The sequence below is a fragment of the Nymphalis io genome, chromosome 23 (genome assembly GCF_905147045.1).
Source record: "Nymphalis io chromosome 23, ilAglIoxx1.1, whole genome shotgun sequence".
Taxonomy (NCBI): domain Eukaryota; kingdom Metazoa; phylum Arthropoda; class Insecta; order Lepidoptera; family Nymphalidae; genus Nymphalis; species Nymphalis io.
Window position 1 is genome coordinate 5,660,294 of NC_065910.1, and position 21,918 is coordinate 5,682,211.

The window sequence follows — 21,918 nt, forward strand, 5'->3', positions numbered from 1 at the left end:
AGACAGAATAACAGACAAAAATAAAAAAATGAATGTTTTGGTAAATCGCAAATAGCCATATTAACTTTAAAAGAGGCAGTTATCTTGAAATCACAGACAAACACTTCAATTTTATTTATGTGTATAAATTTGACAAGAATACCTTAATAACATTCAAACTTTAATAAAATTTAAATAAATTATGGTCGATTTTCGACCACTGAGCGATCATTAGTTTTAATAAAAACACATCATTACAAATATTATCCTCATTATCTTCTAAATTATCTTAGCAAATCTTACGTTTTTAATTTTTTCAAAAAACAAACATTTTATATTTTATACATACATAATTATTGAAAAAAAAACAACCTCTAAATGTTACTGAATCTTAAAATAAGATACGAATGATAATATAAAATCTTATCAACATTAAGTATATTTCACCTTTTCAATGTACTAACTTATGTAATGCAGATATCTTTGATTTTGTCTATCAATAAAATTTAAATCTCAACTTAAAATACCATTATCAAGCAAGGATTTTAACAATTTAGATAACAAAAAAAATACAAACTTCATACATTTCTAAAATTAAATATCATATTGCAGTATTTGTAAATAATACAATGATATTCTTTGTAGTTGATTAATTTAATTTTTATTTTCATCTTTTTTACAAAAATAACTCGCAGACATATTCCATTATGAAAATATAGACATATGAACTTATGCCGATTACTTTAACCTTGTATTCCAGTTTAAGGTATCCGTGAGTCAGTGTGTACAAGCACAAGGAATATAACATATTAGTTTCCAAGATGACGCATTAAAGATGGATGGATGCTCTATAATACGTCTTACACGGACAATGCCAATGGCCCCACTTATCCACGCCATGCCATTATGTCTATGTATTTTACATATTTTGTGATTATTAAGGCATAACACAATAAATAAGCCGAGATGGCCCTGTGGTAAGAACGCGTGAATCTTAACCGATGATCGTTGGTTCAAACCCGGGCAAGCACCACTGAATTTTCATGTGCTTAATTTGTGATTATAATTCATCTCGTGCTTCACGGTGAAGGAAAACATCGTGAGGAAACCTGCATGTGTCTAATTTCACTGAAGTTCTGCCACATGTGAATTCTACCAACCCGCATTGGAGCAGCGTGGTGGAATAAGCTCCAAACCTTCTCCTCAAAAAGAGGAGAGGAGGCCTTTAGCCCAGCAGTGGGACATTCACAGGCTGTTACGGTAACACAATAAAAAATCATGTTGTTAGAGTTTATAAATTATGAAGAGTCTGTGTTAATTCTATAAAAAGAGGCAAAGTCAAAACAGTCCAGTAGTTTTCCTCCCTGTTGGTGAACCGGTTTTTTTTTGGCAATGATTAAAGGTGTTTTTTTTTTTATACAAAAATAAGATTAAATAGAAAAGTTCGAAATGCATTTCAATTATGACTATGGATCAGTTTCAGGCACTAAGCGAACACCAGTATCATAATTGATACAAGTTTCATATCAGAATAAACTAAAGTAAATCGTCATTACAAAAAAAGACAATGGATCAAAATTGTACACTTTAGCTCCTTCGTTAAGTTCGTTGATTAAGTTAATTTCTTCTGTAGTGAGACGGAAATCAAATATGTCAATATTTAATTTAATTCGTTCTGCGTTTGTTGATCTTGGAATTGGTATTGTTCCACGGTCCATCTAAAATAATATATAAAAAATAAATTTAATGATACCAATGGGAGTTTAGAGGCTGTTGCTTTAATATACTTTACGGTACATACCAAGTATCGTAGAACGACTTGACTAGAGGTTTTCCCATATTTATTTGCTATTCTCACTAGTACCGGTTCTTTAAACGTTGATTTCGTTGGATTATATACGAATCCTCTCGGTACCATGAATCCAAATGGTGCATAAGACAGAACTGTAATGTTTAGGCTTTGACAATATGATACAAGTTCTAAGTCTGTATAAGTAGGATGAACCTAAAAAGACAATTACAAAATTAATATATATAGTAGTTTTTTTTTAGTAACAGCCTGTAAATGTCCCCCATTATTTTTAAACATAATTAATTATCCAGTTTTTGTTTTAATAACATATTAATAGCACTATAGCACGCCTGCCCAGCGCGGCGAGTATGGGCAAACCCCTCCCTTAATGGCAGATGCGCCCAAAAAAAGGCCCCCAGTTACCGGCAAGCCCGCTAGGCCCGACCAAGGTAGCGGTCGCGGTATCGGCAGGGCAGGGGGTGCTAAGAATCACCGGTTCACGGCAGGCTACCGTATAAAACGACTGAAAATGGCAACGTATAATGGACGCTCGATGAGGCTGGACCATCACCTCGCCGAATTAGAAGTAGAGTTAAGTCATATAAACTGGCATATACTGGGGTTATCTGAAGTCCGAAGACAGGGGGAGGACACGATAACTCTAGAGTCCGGTAACTTACTCTACTTCCGCGAAGGTGATAACCTCTCCCAGGGTGGTGTCGGTTTTCTAGTCAAAAAGGATCTCATTAGCAGCATTGTGGAAATCAGTAGTGTGTCGAACCGGGTAGCGTACCTTGTCCTAAAACTTTCCGACAGGTACTCCCTGAAGGTTGTACAGGTATATGCGCCAACTTCGACATACTCTGATGATGTGGTCGAAGCGATGTACGAGGACATCGCAAAGGCCCTCAACGACACCTCGAGGGCCCACTACAATGTTGTTATGGGAGACTTTAATGCTAAAGTGGGAGTACAAGATAGCGGTGAATCGAAAGTCGGACCTTACGGCTCGGGCTGCAGAAATCACAGGGGGCAAATGCTGGTAAACTTTCTCGAAGCGCAGGGGCTTTTTTTGATGAATTCTTTCTTTCAAAAAAAGCCTCAGAGGAGGTGGACCTGGCGAAGCCCCGATAACGTGACAAGGAACGAGATAGACTTTATCATTTCGAATAAAAGGCACATATTTAGAGATGTTTCAGTGATCAACAAGTTTAATACCGGAAGTGATCACCGCTTGGTTCGAGGCACTCTAAACCTCAATATCAACTTAAAAGCCGAAAGATCGAGAATGATGAGGTCTACTCTCCGACCTACCATGCTCCAAGCTGCTCAAAGCTCCGAAAAGTTCCAAATGGAACTTCAAAATCAATTCACCGCGTTGGAAACCATAAGCAGCATTGATGAGAGAACCGACACGCTGGTCAAAATACTGCAAAACACATCCCGCAAGTGTTTTCCGCCACAGAGAAGAGACAACGCACCAAAACTCTCTGCTGAGACACTCGAGCTCATGAGAAAACGACGAGAACTACCATCGTTTTTGTCAGATAAGGCCTTAAACCGAACAATAAAAACGCTGACGCGACGCGATCTCCGACGCTCCAATACCCGTGCCATCAAGGCTGCGATTGAGCAAAATCGGGGATCGAAAGTGTTCGCTCGCAAGTTTGGGAGGCCGCGTCTGACAAAACTTAAAACTGAAAATGGTGGGGTCGTTACCTCTAGGCCTGAGATTATCGGAGAAGTAGAGAGGTTTTATGGGCAGTTGTTCTCTTCAAGATCGGATAAACCCGTGGGAATCAGTATTGATGACCAGCGCGCCCCTCTTATGCGCCATTACTCCGAGGAGCTCCCGGTCGTTGACCAAGGAGATATTAGGGCGGCTCTAGAACAGCTTAAAAACAACAAAGCTCCGGGAGATGACGGAATCACAACAGAGTTGCTTAAGGCAGGCGGGACTCCGGTCCTGAAAGAGCTAGCAAGCCTCTTTAATTCCGTCATCCAACATGGCAAGACCCCGGAAACGTGGAGCGGGAGTGAGGTGGTACTGTTTTTCAAGAAAGGTGATAAAACCCTCTTGAAAAACTACAGACCAATCTCCCTCCTGAGTCACGTGTATAAGCTGTTCTCAAGAGTCGTCACGAACCGTCTCGCCAGACGACTTGACGAGTTCCAGCCCCCAGAGCAAGCCGGCTTTCGATCAGGCTACAGCACCGTGGACCACATCCATACTGTTCGGCAGATTGTGCAGAAGACCGAAGAGTACAATCAGCCGCTGTGTATGGCATTTGTGGACTACGAGAAAGCCTTCGACTCCATCGAAACCTGGGCAGTGCTCGACTCATTGCAGAGATGTCATATCGATTGGAGATATATCGAGGTACTGAGATGTCTGTACAACGCCGCTACAATGACTGTCCACATCCAGGACTGTAAGACGAAGGCGATCCAACTGCGCAGAGGGGTGAGACAGGGGGATGTAATATCCCCGAAACTGTTCACCAACGCGTTGGAAGACGTTTTCAAAACGCTGGATTGGACTAGGTATGGAGTCAATGTAAACGGCGAGTACATCTCACACCTTCGATTTGCCGACGATATCGTCATCATAGCAGAGTCGCTGGAACAACTCACCGAAATGCTGCGTAGCCTAGGCGAGTCTTCCCGGTGTGTCGGTCTCGGTATGAACTTGGACAAGACCAAGGTCATGTTCAATAGGCATGTCGTGCCGGGACCGATATACGTCGAGGGGAAACCTCTCGAAGTTGTTAGTGAATATACCTACCTAGGACAGATAATACAAGTCGGTAGGAACAACTTCGAGAAGGAAGCCGATCGAAGAATTCGCTTGGGATGGGCAGCATTTGGCAACCTTCGTCAAGTCCTCAAGTCGTCTATACCGCAATGTTTGAAGACGAAAGTCTTCAACCAATGCGTCTTACCTGCCATGACATACGGTGCCGAAACGTGGACACTAACTGCGGGACTAGTCCACAAATTCAAAGTCGCTCAGCGTGCTATGGAGCGAGCTATGCTCGGAGTATCTTTGAAGGATAAGATCAGAAATGAGATTATCCGGAAAAGAACCGGAGTCACCGACATAGCTTGCAAAATTAGCAGGCTGAAGTGGCAGTGGGCTGGTCACGTATGTCGTAGGACCGATGGCCGTTGGAGCAGACGAGTCCTAGAGTGGAGACCGCGAATCGGCAAGCGCAGCGTAGGGCGCCCTCCAGCCAGGTGGACCGACGACCTTAAGAAGGTGGCGGGCACCAACTGGATGCGGAAGGCGGAGGACAGGGAGCTTTGGCGCACCTTGGGAGAGGCCTATGTTCAGCAGTGGACAACGATTGGCTGTTGATTGATTGATTGAATAGCACTACGAATATAAATAAATTTTTTTTCAAGATTAAGCAATTAATTAGTAATAAGTAATTTTAAGCATTTTTGACTGTAGACACAATTTCTTAAAATATATTGTAGTTTACATCCAATGTTTTTTATCTATTATCTGGACTTAGCCATAAAAATGAAATAAAAAATTAGCAGATTTTCTTTATACCTAAGTACAAATATGTAAATACAAATAAATAAAATGATTGATAGACTCTTACCTCGATTTGATTAACAGATGGTACTGTATTTGAATGAACCAGAAGTCTATTTATGTGCGAACTTTTAAAATTTGATACGCCAATAGATCTTGTCAAGTTTAACTTCTTAACGTCCTCCATGCCTTTCCACACATCTAGGTAATCATGTGTTTCAAGGAAGAACTAGATAAAAAATAACTAATTGCATTACATTCGTTATGAGTTTAATTGTTTTTTTTTTATTTGGGAAACAAACAGTCGCCTGGGTCGATACCACCCTGTCATCGGACATATCGCAAAACAGCAATAATTAGTATTCTCTTGTTCCGGTTTGAAGGGTGAGTAAGCTAGTGTAACTACGTGCACGAGGGATTTATATCTTACTTTGGTATTAGCGGTGTAAGAAATGTTTAATATTTCTTACAATGCCAATGTCTATGCATGTCATCCATAAGACACTACGACCACGACAATAAGAATTTCATTAAAATAAATAATAAATATACATTAAAGTTGAAATTGAAATTTGAAAATATAACGTAAATACAATTATATGTCATGATTATGTTTTTAAAATTCTGTAGTGAATAAGAAAAAAATTAGAGAAATGGATTGTTTGTTTATTGATTTATTTGAAATAATAGTATAACTTATGCTTTAGGTGTTTTTTTTTACAAAAACTTACCAGATTTTCGGGCGAATGTATTAGATACAAATCTATATAACTCAACTTCAATTTTAGTAGAGATGTTAATATCGCTGGAAGTACTCCATGTCTATCACCAACTCTGAATGGAACCTATGAATAAAAATAAGCCGAATAAAATATAATGCGAAATTAAAATATAGTATCGCACTTGATATAAATGTAGTCAGAAGTTTCTACAAAAATTTCCCAATAAATTTTATCAGGAATAGAGTAGCGGTACTTTTAAAGAAAAGGTTTATTGAGCATAACATACCTTTGTAGTAATCCATAAGTCTTCTCTCTTAACTATGCCACGACTTATAACATCAGCAATCGCTTCACCAATTTCTTCATAATTTTGGTACGCATGGGCTGTATCAATTTGTCTATATCCTGCTTCAATAGCTTGGATCACCGCCTCTTTAATGCGAGGAATATCTTGTCTCTATAAAATGCTTATAATTAATTATAATGTCTTTGAAGTCAGTCAATATGTGTTTGTAAATTATTTTCAGCTCTGTACTAAATATGTACGATAATTAATTACTTATATGAAAAGAATATATCTAGCTGTTGAATACTTAGTATAGAAAATTGACAAATTTTCTATACTAAGTCTGTAGAATTTGATATGCTGATACTCAATAGTCATATGAGTTAAACATTAACTCCCTTCATCATCCGATAGGCTTATGAGTATAGTTCAGAAAATATAGTAATGTCGTGGTCAACCAGGGACTCGAACCTAGAACTTTGGATTTGCGGCTTTATGAGTTAGCGATTTGACAAACAGGCATCAAAAATATTGTTTCAGGCAGACGCATATCGTTTTCTGATTTAAGGTTTGAAATTCTTCTATATGAGCCTCTGTTAATATCTGGAATGCATTGTAGAAATGTGTGAACTCTATAATTACTGTGAAACCGTTATTATACTTCATGCTTAGGTTATATAGACAAGTCGTGTAATTAATCTACATAGAAGTACGTATGATTAAATAAAGTTTCCCTTGTAAATTGATTAAGTAGCTTTATAGATCGATATATTGAATTGAATGAAGCAATGTAATCTAAAAATACTCACTTTTCCAAAAGTACCAAACGAGAGTATTGGTATCCTGTTACCATCATTTAATTGTATAGTTTTTTGCAATGCATCGGCAGTTGACACCTGTGATTTAAAGTTAGAATGTTAACAAAATATACTGAAATATTAAAATCAAATTTAATTTCACAATATTTTTGATTTACTACCCTACATGATGATACTCAATAGAGACTAGCCAACTGTGTTAAGCATAACATAGTGCACAAATGTGTGTGCAATCAGTGCACTTGGCAATCTGAATTCCCCTGATCATCTGATAGGCCAATATGGCGATAAGCCGAGATGGCCTAGTGGTTAGAACGCGTGAATCTTAACCGACGATCGTGGGTTCAAACCCGGGCAAGCAACACTGAATTTTCATATACTTAATTTGTGATTATAATTCATCTCGTGCTTGACGGTTAAGGAAAACATCGTAAGGAAACCTGCATGTGTCTAATTTCATTGAAATTATGATACGTGTGTATTTTACTAACCCGCATTGGAACAGCGTTGTGGAATAATCTCTAAACCTTCTCCTCAAAAGGGAGAGGAGGCATTAGCCCAGTAGTGGAACATTCACAGGCTGTTACTGTTACTGTTACTGTACTGCTGTACTGTATCTGATAGGCTGCCCAATCTGACACGAACAGAAAGAGTTCAGCCGCGGGACCAATCAATATTTCTGATCAATTTCATAAATATCAAGTTCCAAAATATGACACAAGTAAATTTAGTTTTTGAAGAAATGAAAACTGCAGTGATATTGGAAAACAGAGACGGACTGTCACTTAGTTGGTAAAATAATTGAAATTAAGTAAACAAGGTATCTCTAATAACATAGATGCCTTACTAATCATCTAGTTCAAGGTCACGATTAAATAAAACAAAAAGCAATATATGATAACATTTGCACGACTTTCAATCAGATAAAAATGATCGATTTAGTAGTATCTTTGTACATATCATATAATTGATACTAGTATTTTATGTTTTAAAAAAAAAAATCTTAAAGAGTTGATAAATTTGCCAGCACTGAAGGCTAAAGCTAAATTATCAGAAATACAAATGTAGTGAATAAACTGATAGGTCATAGTCAAAGCCGGCCATATTATAAGAAATCGTTTTTAATGTAGAATCCTTTACGGTGTTACATCGAAAAAATATTGACAGTTAAATAATAATAGGGAAACTTTTGTCTTTTAAAAGACGAGAATATCTATAAATTTTTTGTAGAATCGAAAAGTAATCTACAATAACTTAACTTACAAAAATAGTTCCATAGCTTCTCCTAATTTCGTAATGAGAATTAAAGATTATTTATTCATTCGCCTTATTAATTGTTGCTTATTTAGTTACTTTTTTTAAAATACAAAATACTTTATTAGTAAAGAATAAATTAAATTTTAATATTTTTTTTTTTACTATTAATAGGTCAGCGTTTGACCGTTGACTTGCCTGATGTTAAGCATCGACACAGTCTAAAATGTAGCACGCTTGCCTATAAGAAACCTGTTTACTCTGTATTTGAAGACACCAACATTGTACCTATCAGGAAATACGGACTCAGGCAAAGCATTCCATAGTTTCGCAGTGCGAATGATGAATGTGGATTCAAAGCGCTTCGTACGTAGGCGGAAAATTTCCACTGTGTACCTATGGCGCTTTGGTCGCGTTTGCCTGGCCGTTCAATAGTAATTACAGTAGAATTAATGACTAAAAAAATAGTGCGAGTTTTTTTACTCACTTGATAGCGTTGACGTTAACTGTGACTTGTATAGAATAAAAACAGCGCCGTCTAGTGTCAATAATTAGAATTACATACAAATTTCAGATAATGTCAACTTTATTTGTAACAAATAACATGATAACAAAAAAACATAAAAAAATTGGCAAATCGAAAATCGGGTAGTCTAGACATCGTAGAAAACTATCCCATATATAAAACTTTTAAGGTCTTAAATGTACATGAGTCCAATATAATAGTTATTTAGTTTTCGTAATATTTTAAATTTGGAACAAAAATTTAATAAAAAATAAGTAACCAAATAAAACAACGATAGCACATTCTAGTGGAGTAATTGTATTACAACAAAATTTAAAAAAAAGAGATCAAAAATTGCACTACTCCCGGAACGCCAGCGAAAGTACTATAATCCACATCGGAAAATCAGTTAAAATAATAGTGAAAAGGGTTTCTAGACGTTTGTTTAGATGTTTACATGGTATCACCATGTAAACATCTAACAACATGAATCGAGCACAACGTATATCTAAAATACTCTTACTAGTAAGTAATAATTAGTCTAAACTAAATAATCCTTTATTAAAATAAATAAATACAAATTAATATTTCATGTACTCACCGACACAAACAGTAAAACTTGTAACAAAACGAACAACATTTTGACAAGTTTATTAACGTTCAAATGCCAGAATTACTTATATTAAAAAGCACTCTTTTATGATAAAAATATCATTAATTCAATCAATTTTGATATCATCATATCTTACGAGGTAGAGATATTAGCTTTTATATAAAAATTTTAAGCTGTCAAATGATATTTTCATTATCAGTATGAATTTTGAATATTGGCAATGTTATAAGATGTCAAGCCGATATGGCCCAGTGGTAAGAACACGTGAATCTTAACCAATGAGCGTGGGTTCACACCCGGGCAAGCACCACTGAATTTTCATGTGCTTAATTACGTGATTATAATTCGTCTCGTGCTTGATGGTAAAGGAAAACATCGTGAGGAAACCTGCATGTGTCTAATTTCACTGAAATTCTGCCACATGTGTATTCCACCAACCCGCATTGGAGCAGCGTCGTGGAATAAGCTCCAAAACCTTCTCCTCAAAAAGCCTTAAAAGAGAAGAGGCCTTAGCCCAGCAGTGGGACATTCACAGGCTGTTACTGGAATGTTATAATATTCTCTCGTCTCAAACTCTCCTCCTTCTGAAGAAACCTCAAATTGATGCTGATGATGTATGATGAGAAAATTATGCTTAGTGTTTTATTTTTTAATATATTATGGAGTGATTAATGTATCATTATTTTGTATTGCGTTTTACTACTAATATTGAGTTAAGTTATTCGGTTTATATCGCTTATCGTGATTTTGTACACTTGTGCAGTAACCTAAAAAAAAGGTCATAGTCTAATTTTTTTTATTTCGATCCCGCGAAATATTGTAACTGCCAACACTCCGCATCAAACCAATATATGAAGCGACTACCATTGTTCCTAAGAAAGAAATGAGCCATTAGACGGCGCTGATAGTAAAAACAATTGTTATTGTTATTGGTTCATGTAATTATCAAATTTTACATAATAATAAAAATTATCGTACATCGTATCTAGGTATGTATCGTAATTGTACGATAATTATTGTGAACCCTGTTTCTATATATTATATTTTATGGATTACGCTCGACCTTCTCCTTAAAAAAAGAGGAGATAACTTAGTCTAACATTGGGACATTTGCAGACTGTTAAATTTACTTTATTATATATATATATATATATTATAGTCAATGTATATTACATATATATATATATATAATATATATATATATCTAATATACATTGACATTATTTTTGCTATTTTAGTTTACTTTAGGTCATTGTATGGCAGTTTCAGATTCCATATGAAGGCACTAAGCACTAATTAGCTCTTCGGAAAACACGATATCTATGTCCATAAGGACCATTTTGATGTAGTGATCTCTTATCACGTTCCTTGCAGTAGTCTTCATCTTCCGGATTTAAATGCCAGTTGCATCGTTGCTGCATAATAAATACACTTTTTCCTGTCCAGTCACAACTGCGTGGGATATCGTGAAGCTGCTTTTTTGTAGTTTCCGCCCGCAAGATAATTCGATCAATCAATTAATAAGCTTTACCCTGAACATACATTTTTCTGTAATCATGTTTTGAATACTAGAGCCCTTGAGAGTGTTTGGCTCAATTCTAAAATGAAGATTCATTCATTACAAAATAAAGGCTTTAAGCAGTAATTACGAAGATTTTAAATATGTAAATTACCCCATAAACCAACCGCTTAAAATAACATTTATATATGTAAGATAGAGAGCTCTCATGTGATGTTATATTTGATAATATTATAGTGAAATGTCATCCCGGCTTATCTCTATAATAGCAGTGCAAGATTATAAAAAAATATATTACAGTCTTCCTTGTTTTAAAAGCTTTTATTAATAATTTAATTTCACATAAATATTATTTGTGAAATATTTAAATTTAACTCATTATATGATAAAATTTGATTGAATAAATATACAATTTTAAAAAGAGGTGCAAACAAAATAATTATTTCTATGAATAAATTGTCATAATAAATTTCACATTAATAAAAATATTTCTATAAGCCATAATAATCAAATAATATAGCAAGTGATTCGTCGTCAAAGTTATAAACTTTAACGTCTTCATTGAGTTCATTGATCAAGGATATTTCTTCTGAAGTAAGACAGAAATCAAATAAATCAATATTTGACTTAATTCGTCCAATGTTTGTAGATCTTGGAATCGGTATTGTTTTACGGTCAATCTGAAAATGTAATTAATGTAAATTCAAACAAATAAGGGAAAAATATAAAACGGTCATAACTAACAGTCTAATGATATTTTCACTTTTAACGAATATAAACATAATATAACATTTTACTTTTATATAAGTATGACTGTCTCCTATTAAATGCTGTACGTGACGTCCGATATCGGTCGAAACTTTCGAACGACGTCTCAACCAGACAAACCATCAACGCTCGACTAACGATATCTTGATCACAATAAAACATCTATTACTAACGTGTGGAATACGTCTTTATGAATCATTTTTGGTAATCGACAATTGCAAACGGCTGTATGTAATCGCTACGCAAATAATTATTATAAAACAGTATATAAGTCGATAATCGGGAGTGAACTTTTGAAAAATAGTTAAAGTTTGTGTTAATGACAATAATTTTATGTGTTAAATTATATCTAAATGTGAATTATATAAATTAAAACTACAAATTTCAAATTTTATTTGTTAAATTGCAATAGTAGTGTGCAGTGTTTGAAGTGAACGCGTAAGCGACGCTTATTTCCCGGCGCTTATGACCTTTTGGTCGCTGGTTTGACTGCAATTCAACAATCGGTCTGTTAAGCAGAGTTACTCTTAGCTTTTTTTCTACCTACATTTTTTGTGATAATAATATATATGCAAAATGGATTGTAAACATTGTTCAGAGATCGTAAGACCAGAAGAAATGATTAGATGTACGGCTTGTCAAAGTATGTATCATTACTCATGTGTTGGTATAAATGAAAGCGACTTTAAAAAGATTCTGCCTATGAATAAAGCTAAATGGAAATGTCCAGTTTGCAAAATATCTAAGAAAAATAATATAAGTCCAAAATTAAATATGATCTCTGATAAAATAAATACAAATCAAGCCCAAATCATAGATATTAAATCGTTGATTGCACATTTTGATGAGCGCTTCAATAGTTTGCATTACACAATGGAGTCATTCAAATCTTTTATTACTGATGAATTTAAAAAGCTCTCAGAATCTGTTACTTTTTGGTCTACAAAAATTAATACGATCGAGTCTTCCATTAATTCTGTTGTTGATCGAATGAATGATCTAGATAAGGAAGTTACTAAAATAGAAAATTATGAAACAGAACTCGTGGAGTTGAAACTTAAGCTTAGAGAATTATCGGAAAACACTAACAGAAATGAACAGTGGGTGCGTCGCTCTAATATTCAAATAAATGGTATTCCACAAAATAAGGGCGAAAACTTAGTCCATATTATTAAGACCCTTGCTGAAAAAAGTGGTTACCCCATAAATTTTAATACCGATGTTGATTTTGTAACAAGGGTAGCGGTAAGGAATGATTCGTCTGAAAATAAATCGCGTCCCATTATTTTAAAAATGCAAGCACGTTACAAAAAGGATGATTTTCTTTCATCGTTAAGGAAGTTAAAAAATCTGAAAGCATGCGACATTGGTTTTTCAGGCAGAAATAATCCTATTTACATAAATGACCACCTGTCCACTTACAACAAGGCTCTTTTGAATGAAGCTCGACGAAAATGCAAAGAGAAAAGTTACTTATTCTGCTGGGTTCGAAATTGCACTGTTATGGTTCGTAAGACTAACAATTCACCAGTTATTCACATTACTTCCAAAGAGTGTTTAAACAAAATTTTATAAGCGTTATTAATTTGTTGGTTTATAATATTAAAGTATGTTACTTTGTTCAGTTTTTTAAGAATATTTTTTGTAGTTTTATATTTTTACTTGTTTTCGTTAATATTTTAATTATATTTATTAAGAAAATTAGGCTGATATTGTATTGTTTTATGGACTTGAAGGTATGTTTTAATTCTTATCTGGCATCTAGGTGCATTGAAAAGCTATTTCTCTTTAATATTATTACTCACAATAATTATAATTTAAAATATATATTACTATGTACTTAAATATTTATTATCAAAATGTTAGAGGATTGCGCACTAAAACTTTACAGTTCTATTTTAATTTGTTAAATTCCAATTATGACGTAATTTGTCTAAGCGAGACCTGGTTACTTCCTAATATCTTTGATGAAGAACTCTTCGATTCACGCTATAACGTATACCGGAATGATCGTGACTATGCACTTCTAGGGGTAAGTAAGGGTGGTGGTACACTTATAGCAGTACGTCGTGGCATCTATTTCGACATGCAACACTCTAGGACACCAATGTCTCTTCCAGGTGCTGATATAACTTTTGTTAATATAGTGGTCGGACAGGGTTTAAGTAAACAAAAACTACGACTTTTCTGTTGCTATTTCCCTCAAAATCAACACCAGAGCGATTCTGAAGCCACATTTTTTGAGTTCTTATCAGATTTAAATTTGAATAACCCTTTTGATAAATATATTGTTGTAGGAGATTTCAACATGGGAGATATTGTGTGGTCACATAACTCTGAAAATACGCTAGCTATCCAAAACCCATCCGAAAATAATTTAATTATGCAACTATTTGCTTTTATGTGCTTCTCTGGCTGGTGTCAGTATAATGGGATTTTTAATGGTAATAATAGACTATTGGATCTCGTTCTGTCTAACTGTAGTTGTTCGGTCGATAGAACAACACCATTATCTTTGCCTGAAGACGTTCATCATCCGTCTCTCTCTGTGTTGACGGATATTATGTTGAATGATTCAAATTTACGTTATGCTCCTCGAATTGTTCGTCGCTTTCATGTTGCTGACTACAACGCAATTAACAATGAGCTAAATAATATTGATTGGGTGGAACAATTCGAAACATGTGATATAATTAACGCAGTAGATAAGTTTTATTTAATAGTTAATAATATTGTGGATCGCTTTGTACCAGCTAAAACAGTATACGATATCAATAAATATCCTGTATGGTTTAGCAAGTTTTTAATTAAATTGATTAAAAAGAAATTACAAGTGCATAAACGATGGAAAATTTATGGTCATAATAGTGACTATGACAAATTTGCTGACCTTCGACACAGAACTAAATTGATGGAAAGAGAGTGTTATAATGTCTTTATTGCTAGGGCTGAAGATAATATTCATCACAGTTCTCGGAAATTCTGGTCATTTATAAAATCAAAGAAAGGTAGTAATAATATACCTGACACCATGTTTCATGACAATACGGTTGGCTCCGACGGCCCATCGATCTCTAATCTATTTAGTAACTACTTTAAATCAGTTTTTGAAGTAGAAGTGAATCAACCCGAGGTTGATTATTTAAACAAGCATAGTAGTCAGTCCTTAATTAGTACTATTAATGTATCATGCCGTACCATTGAAAGATATCTCTCAAAACTTGACTCGTCTAAAGGCAGTGGCCCAGATGGATTACATCCTATGTTTTTAAAACGATGCAGTAAATCTTTATCAATCCCTTTACATTTACTCTTTAACAAATCCATATATTCAGGCATACTACCACCTGTTTGGAAAAAATCGCTTGTTGTTCCCATTTTTAAAAATGGAGATAAGCATATTGTCAAAAATTATCGTGGAATATCAATGTTATCTATCATACCTAAATTATTTGAGAAGATTATTTACGATACTTTGTTTCCTTTAATAAAACCTCTGCTCATTACCCAACAACATGGATTCGTAAATAAAAGATCAGTTGAGTCTAATCTTGTTGAGTTTCTCGATGTTGTTCTTTCAGCCATGGAGAGAGGACATCAGGTTGACACTGTGTATACCGATTACTCAAAAGCATTTGATAAAATTCCACATACGCTATTAATTAAAAAACTTGCATATACTGGTATACACGGCGATTTGCTAAGATGGATAACGTCGTATCTCCGTGACAGAACTCAAGCAGTCGCTGTCAAGGGACACATTTCTAGTTTTGTCCCCATAACATCTGGGGTTCCTCAGGGCTCTCACCTCGGTCCCCTATTGTTTAACATTTTCATTAATGATATACTAAAAAATTTTCAAAATCCTGACATACTTCTATATGCCGATGATACAAAACTATTTAAAATCATAAAAAGAAGTGATGACTGCTCAAACTTGCAATATGATTTGGATATTTTAGTGCAATATTGTTCATCTAATGGCCTACATCTTAACTTTGAAAAATGCAATGTAATAACATTTTCTAGAAAAAAAAATCCAATTTTATTTGATTACACAATTTCCAATCATTTAATTAAGAGGGTAACCGAGGTTAGGGACCTAGGAGTGCTTCTAGATTCTAATTTATTATTTGACAGGCATGTGAATAAAATTATCGCAAAAGCTTACAGTATGATGGGTTTCATATTTCGCCAGGGAAGAGACTTTAAGCATATCAATACATATAATGTGTTGTATAACTCGTATGTAAGATCTAATTTGGAATTCGCTTCAACGGTTTGGAATCCACAATACTCTAAGTATGTTATGGCTATCGAAAATGTTCAGAATAAATTTATTAGAAGATTAACGCGTAAATTTGGGTCCAATGCTATTAATAAGCTTAATATTTTGTCGCTTGAGAAACGCAGGGAATGCAAAGATCAGGTTTTTCTTTACAAAATTGTAAATAATTTTGTCGATTCAATGTACTTAGTCAACAACATTTATATCAAGTGCTCACATTCCATTGCCCGTTCAAAGCATACCTTTTATGTCCCAATGTGTAGAACGAACTATGCTAAAAATCGCTTTTTAGTAAGAGCATGTGACAATCATAATAAACGCTACACTAGTATAGATATATTTAACGAAAATTTATTTAAGTTCAAAGAAGCTCTAAAAAACTGTATTTGTCAGTAATATACTTATCGTTTTTTTTTTTTTTTTTTTCTGTTTTAAATTATTTTTAATACTTTATTCATATATCTTAATAAATTGTTAAATAACTTGTTATCGTTAGGTTCACTCCATGTTTGTTTGTATAAGTGGAAACTTTGTTGGCTTAAGTGAAATTTATTTTGTTACTAAATTTTATGTATTATATTATGCTGTATGTTTCCCAAATAAATAAAATAATAAAAAAAAAATAATCCTTTTAAGAAAATATTAGTTATAAATGCACTGAAACTGATTATCTCCTATAGGAAAACGCTAAGTTTTGACCGTTATTTCACCGGATCGAAAGTGATGATGTGTTGAGGATGATAAACCAACTAGGTCAAGAATATTACTGATTCAAGTGAGCTCCAATTTTGACATTTTGTACTGACGCTAGACACGACCCTCATTTTGTAATGTTCCGAAATAACTCGAAAGGTCGTTCGCTGTTGACATATGCATACCGCTGACGCTGCGAAACGTCGATCGGAAGTTTACACTGCAATCGCACGTCACGTACAGCGTTTAGTAGAAAACCGTAGTCTTATATATTTTGACTTCGAATATTTCAATTATTCGAAAGGCAAGAATGATCATTAAAATAGCATCACAATAAAGTTTTAATATTTAATTAAATTATTAATAAATGTTTAAAATATATGTAAATTTTGTAACGGGTAAATGGAAAGTACTTAAAAATATACATACCAAGTATCGCAGAACAACTTGACTGGTAGTTTTTCCATATTTTTGAGCGGTTCTCACTAATACCGGCTCTTTGAATGTAGATGTTACATTATATGTGATTGGTCTAGGCACCATGAATCCAAATGGAGCATAAGATAAAACTGCTATGCTAAGACTTTGACAATAAGCTACAAGATCTATATCTGTGTAAGTAGGATTTACCTGAAAATCGTAATATCATCCTTTAATTTATGTTTAATTAATGATATTTAATCTCATTAATCTAATTAGTAGTTTTGTTGTTCGTTGTTATCAGTCAGCGAGTAATTTATTTTTTGAACGATTGTATCAAGAAAGTAGTTCTTAGTTTGCACGAGCAAATATATTAAAACGATAAAAACATTATTATTTTTGGTTGAACCTATTTTAATGATTTTCTTTGCTTTGAGTTAGTAAACGTTGATATTTCCCAATGTTGTCTATTGATTGTCGCTGAAATATATATCAAGTTTTACCTCAACTTCATTAACGGATGGCACTATTTCAGAGTTGGCCAGAATTCTGTTTATGTTGGAGCTATTGAAATTGGATACGCCGATGGATCTTGTTAAATTTAATTTCTTCACATCCTCCATGCCTTTCCATACATTTAAATAATCATATTCTTGAATTGACGCCTGGGTAAAAGATAATTAATTATCTATTTGATCTCTGCTATTAAAAGTTACTTATAACATAACAGGATTTTAGCGAGTGTGTAGTTAAATAGTGACTTATCTCTTTCTGTCGTCATTGATTTGGCATTCGAAGATAAACATTGTTTAACTAATTATTCCCTAAACAAAATTAACATTCAAATTAAATATCTTAATGCCGTTTTTTCAATAATGTATTTAATTTAATAAACTTACCAGGTTTTCAGGCGAGTGTATCAGATACAAGTCTACATAATCTAATTTCAATTTATTCAAAGAATCTTTAAGTGCTGGAAGTACTCCTTCTCTATTTCCGACATCTAAGTTCAGCTATGAAATAAAAATTGCAATAGGATAATAATTTTAAATAATAAGTTCTGCAGAGATTTCATTTCAAAGAAAAAACACTTTGATATCCTCTCGTATGGTAAGTAAATAATGATTTATTAATTTAATTTGTAATTTTAATGATTTTCTCCCATATTAAAGTAATTTTGTTTGAACTTAACTTTGATTGGATAGAATGTAACTAATTGGATCGTGTGTTTAACTTTTAGGTTGAACTAGTGAAAAAGAGGAAAAATAAACTTATTGAATTTGTTAAAAAAAAACAATTAAGTAAATTGGATGAATACCATTTGACTTTGGATCAAATATGAATATACTCGTATATATTTTTTACTTTCTAGATGCTAAACTAAGAAACCTATTGATAGACAGTATTACAGAAAATATAACAAGAAGAGGGAATACATGGACGTTATATTGATTAAAACAAAGTAATCATAGACATAATAATATTATTGGAAAATAATATTCTGTTTTTCTCAGCAAATACTCGTCTTTCAAACATTACGGCCGTCGTCTACACAGATGTTGTGATATTATTGTTTGAAAGAATAATATTCGAAGTATTCAAAACAAATCAAAATCAACAATCTTGTAACGTTGACAAATGTCATTTTGTAATCAACTGAAGCAACAACTGCGAGCTTCATACTTAAAATATTTACTCAATATTTTACATTAACTTTCAAAAATCTATCACAATTTCCGAAAGAAATCAAAAAGCTCGGACTTAAGAACGAGCGAAAGAAACTCATATAAGTATAAGTAATTAACAGCAAAAGTGAAAATATTGAGCTTGTCCAATCAATGGCCCGCGAGAGAAAAAGCATAATATTGATGAAACTAGACTAGTAATTTTCGAGGACTTTACCTTCGTAGTAATCCATAACTCTTCTCTCGTTACTATTCTACGACTAATTACATCAGCAATCGCTTCACCGACTTGCTCTTCGTTTTTGTAAGTTGCGGCTGTATCAATGTGTCTATATCCTGATTCAATCGCTTGTATCACGGCAGGTTTTATCAAATGTAAGTCCCTTGTCTATTGATAAAATAAAATAATTTCAAGAGATTAATTTCTTTGTACGCACAAATGATTTCGAACTTGAACTTGAAACTTAAACTAGTATTATTTAATCCAATGCAAGGAACATCTACTGAGATTAATGAATACATCAGAAATAGTCTTGCTTTTATTTTTTGTACAAAAAAAATATAATAAATTAATTTGATCAAATAATACTCACTTTTCCTAAAGTACCAAATGAAACTATTGGTATCCTGTTTCCATCATTTAATAGTACAGTTTTTGGCAATACATCAGCATTTGCCACCTGCAGTAAATATTATCTAAATTCATAAAATTATATTATATTTATATTGAGGATATTTTTTTATTTACTTACATTTAAAGACCAAACCTGTTTTTGTTACTTTTTTCTTATGTATTATTTATATATCAGCTGATATTTGTTAAAGAATACCAAAGAAGCGACATATTTATTTAAGTTCCGTATGATTTATTTAAGAGATAAATCATTAATGGCCATTATTTTAAAATTAACATGCTATTATATTATTTCTGTTATAAGAAACAAATGAAACATAATTTATTTTATTATATTTAAATACTCAAAAGCAAATACACTTATGTAAATGTCGTATCTCTTAGATAGATAGCATAATTAAAGATAACGAAATGAAATACTGTTGAATTTGATAAATTAATTTCATATTCAATGGAACCTAAGACGAAATGTGCAGTATAAATAAACATATTTATATTAATATCTACGACTTAAATATAGGATATAAAGACTTGAAATATCGAGAATGTACATGCAATTTGCAATGAGGCGCATTAAGAAAGGATTTGCGAGAAGTTGATACTAAATCAAAATCTGTGCCAGCATCTCGATAAAATTATACTCGTAGATTATAAATACGGATAAGATTCTAAGTGTTTTTTAATTGATCTTAATAAAATAACACAGACAATTAATTATTAACAAAATAAGCAACAGAAATCATTACGGCCTTGTCTGCTATTGGACGGTTACGTAAATTCCAGTAACAATTTCAACTCAAATTGTTTCAATAGCAAATTATTATTAACCAAATATGTTCGAACAGAGAACAGGAGGCAGTGAATTGATTCATTGTTATTTTAAGCTTTGTCTCGCTTTTGCCGTTTCCAATATAATTGAATGTAACTTTACTTACAAAATAATCTTCTATGTAAATAAAAAAGGTTTGTACGTTTGTCATAGTATAGCTAGTTTTTATTAATTAAAATGAATGAATCTCACTTACTGAAATTGCCACGAAAACATTTAATAAAATACGATACATTTTGTCAAGCTTGTTGTAAATACTTTGGCAAAAAAACGGGATTTGCTTGAAATACAATACTGTGTTTTATGGTATATGATAAGAAATTATCAGTTATGCTATCAAAACAATTATAAAAACGATATAGTCAAATAACAATAATGTTAAAACTGAAATCATAAGTACAAATAAAACCTAAAATTGTTGAGTATGTGACAGAGAAGGGGAAATATATTGTCTAATGCTACAATACTCACTTGAATTATAAACCAATCCAGGCCAAACCAACCAATCAGGCTGAATATTGAGCATTTTTTATTTAATTTTAATCAAATGTTTGTTTTATTTTCCGTAAAAAATATTGGTACATTTTTATGTTTAAACGACCTATAGGGGTATATCTTATAGAAATTGAACAGTAAGCTAAAGATAATGACTAAATATGATTTCTATATCTTTTCGTCGTTTTTCGTATAGAATCGAATATAATACTAAATATTTTAAATTAATATAATTCATGATACAATTAATGACACTTGACAACTATAAGCCCTTATAATTTGAATATTCCTTGTAAATCGGATTAGAAGTTCATGCGATAATCCAATTTCGAGATAATCGATTATAAATTGGATATGATATAATCGAGAGTATGGAAATATTGGGTATGTTAGAAACATTGATATAATATGATTAATAATAATAATACTTTAATGTTAACTATTACATACATATTATAAAAAGTAGCCCTGACTCCTGAACTGGTGTTACCCGTGCGTCAGAAGTCAGTTCCTTCCCATTAAATTGTTACAAAGCATTACATTACAATAATTAGTCATATTTTTTTTATTGTAAATTAATCCAAAGTGTGTGTGTGCATGAGTGTGTGTATGTGTGTGGGTATATGTATGCTATATTTAAGTGTGATGTGGATGTTCATTTTTCAGGTAGTTAATAGTTTCTGAACGTCTTCATAATTGCTAGCGCTTTATAGGTTCTTATTAAGAGAAGAGTATCCACAATATGCCTGAGATTTTTAAAAATATATATTAATTTTCTTATTCTGTTGGAAACTGATACTTGATTTGGATTAATGCATAAATGAGAGTTTTCAATGCAGGTTTCTTTTAGGCAAACGTACTACATCCTTGACCGTGTCGTCACTTAACATGAGGTAATTCAATATAAAACAGTTTATTTCTAAATAAAAAAGACTTTCTGAAATACAAGGGTTTTAAATATCTATCTTGTTGTTCCTCCTTTTAGGATTTGTTATATATCTATTTTGTTAGATAAATAACACATCCTAAAAGGAGGAACTAAACCACAGATGGCTGATGATTGATTTTTTTTAA

General features: G+C 33.0%; 2 protein-coding genes across 2 annotated transcripts; both read right to left on the bottom strand.

The window, feature by feature from the left end:
- Positions 1–1,395: 1,395 nt before the first annotated feature.
- LOC126777464 (aldo-keto reductase AKR2E4-like) lies at positions 1,396–10,897 on the bottom strand. The gene is made up of 7 exons (XM_050500473.1): positions 10,850–10,897; positions 7,133–7,219; positions 6,324–6,494; positions 6,047–6,160; positions 5,383–5,544; positions 1,781–1,984; positions 1,396–1,697 (listed from the first exon to the last, which is right to left on the bottom strand). Exons 1-7 carry the CDS (start codon positions 10,895–10,897, stop codon positions 1,506–1,508), a joined length of 978 nt encoding a protein of 325 aa, XP_050356430.1. The 3' UTR covers positions 1,396–1,505.
- A 565-nt stretch (positions 10,898–11,462) lies between these two features.
- LOC126777465 (aldo-keto reductase AKR2E4-like) lies at positions 11,463–21,734 on the bottom strand. Its single transcript, XM_050500474.1, has 7 exons — positions 21,705–21,734; positions 19,480–19,566; positions 19,104–19,274; positions 18,101–18,214; positions 17,705–17,866; positions 17,211–17,411; positions 11,463–11,712 (listed from the first exon to the last, which is right to left on the bottom strand). The coding sequence occupies exons 1-7, from the start codon at positions 21,732–21,734 to the stop codon at positions 11,524–11,526; spliced, it is 954 nt and encodes a 317-aa protein (XP_050356431.1). The 3' UTR covers positions 11,463–11,523.
- Between the last annotated feature and the right edge of the window lie 184 nt (positions 21,735–21,918).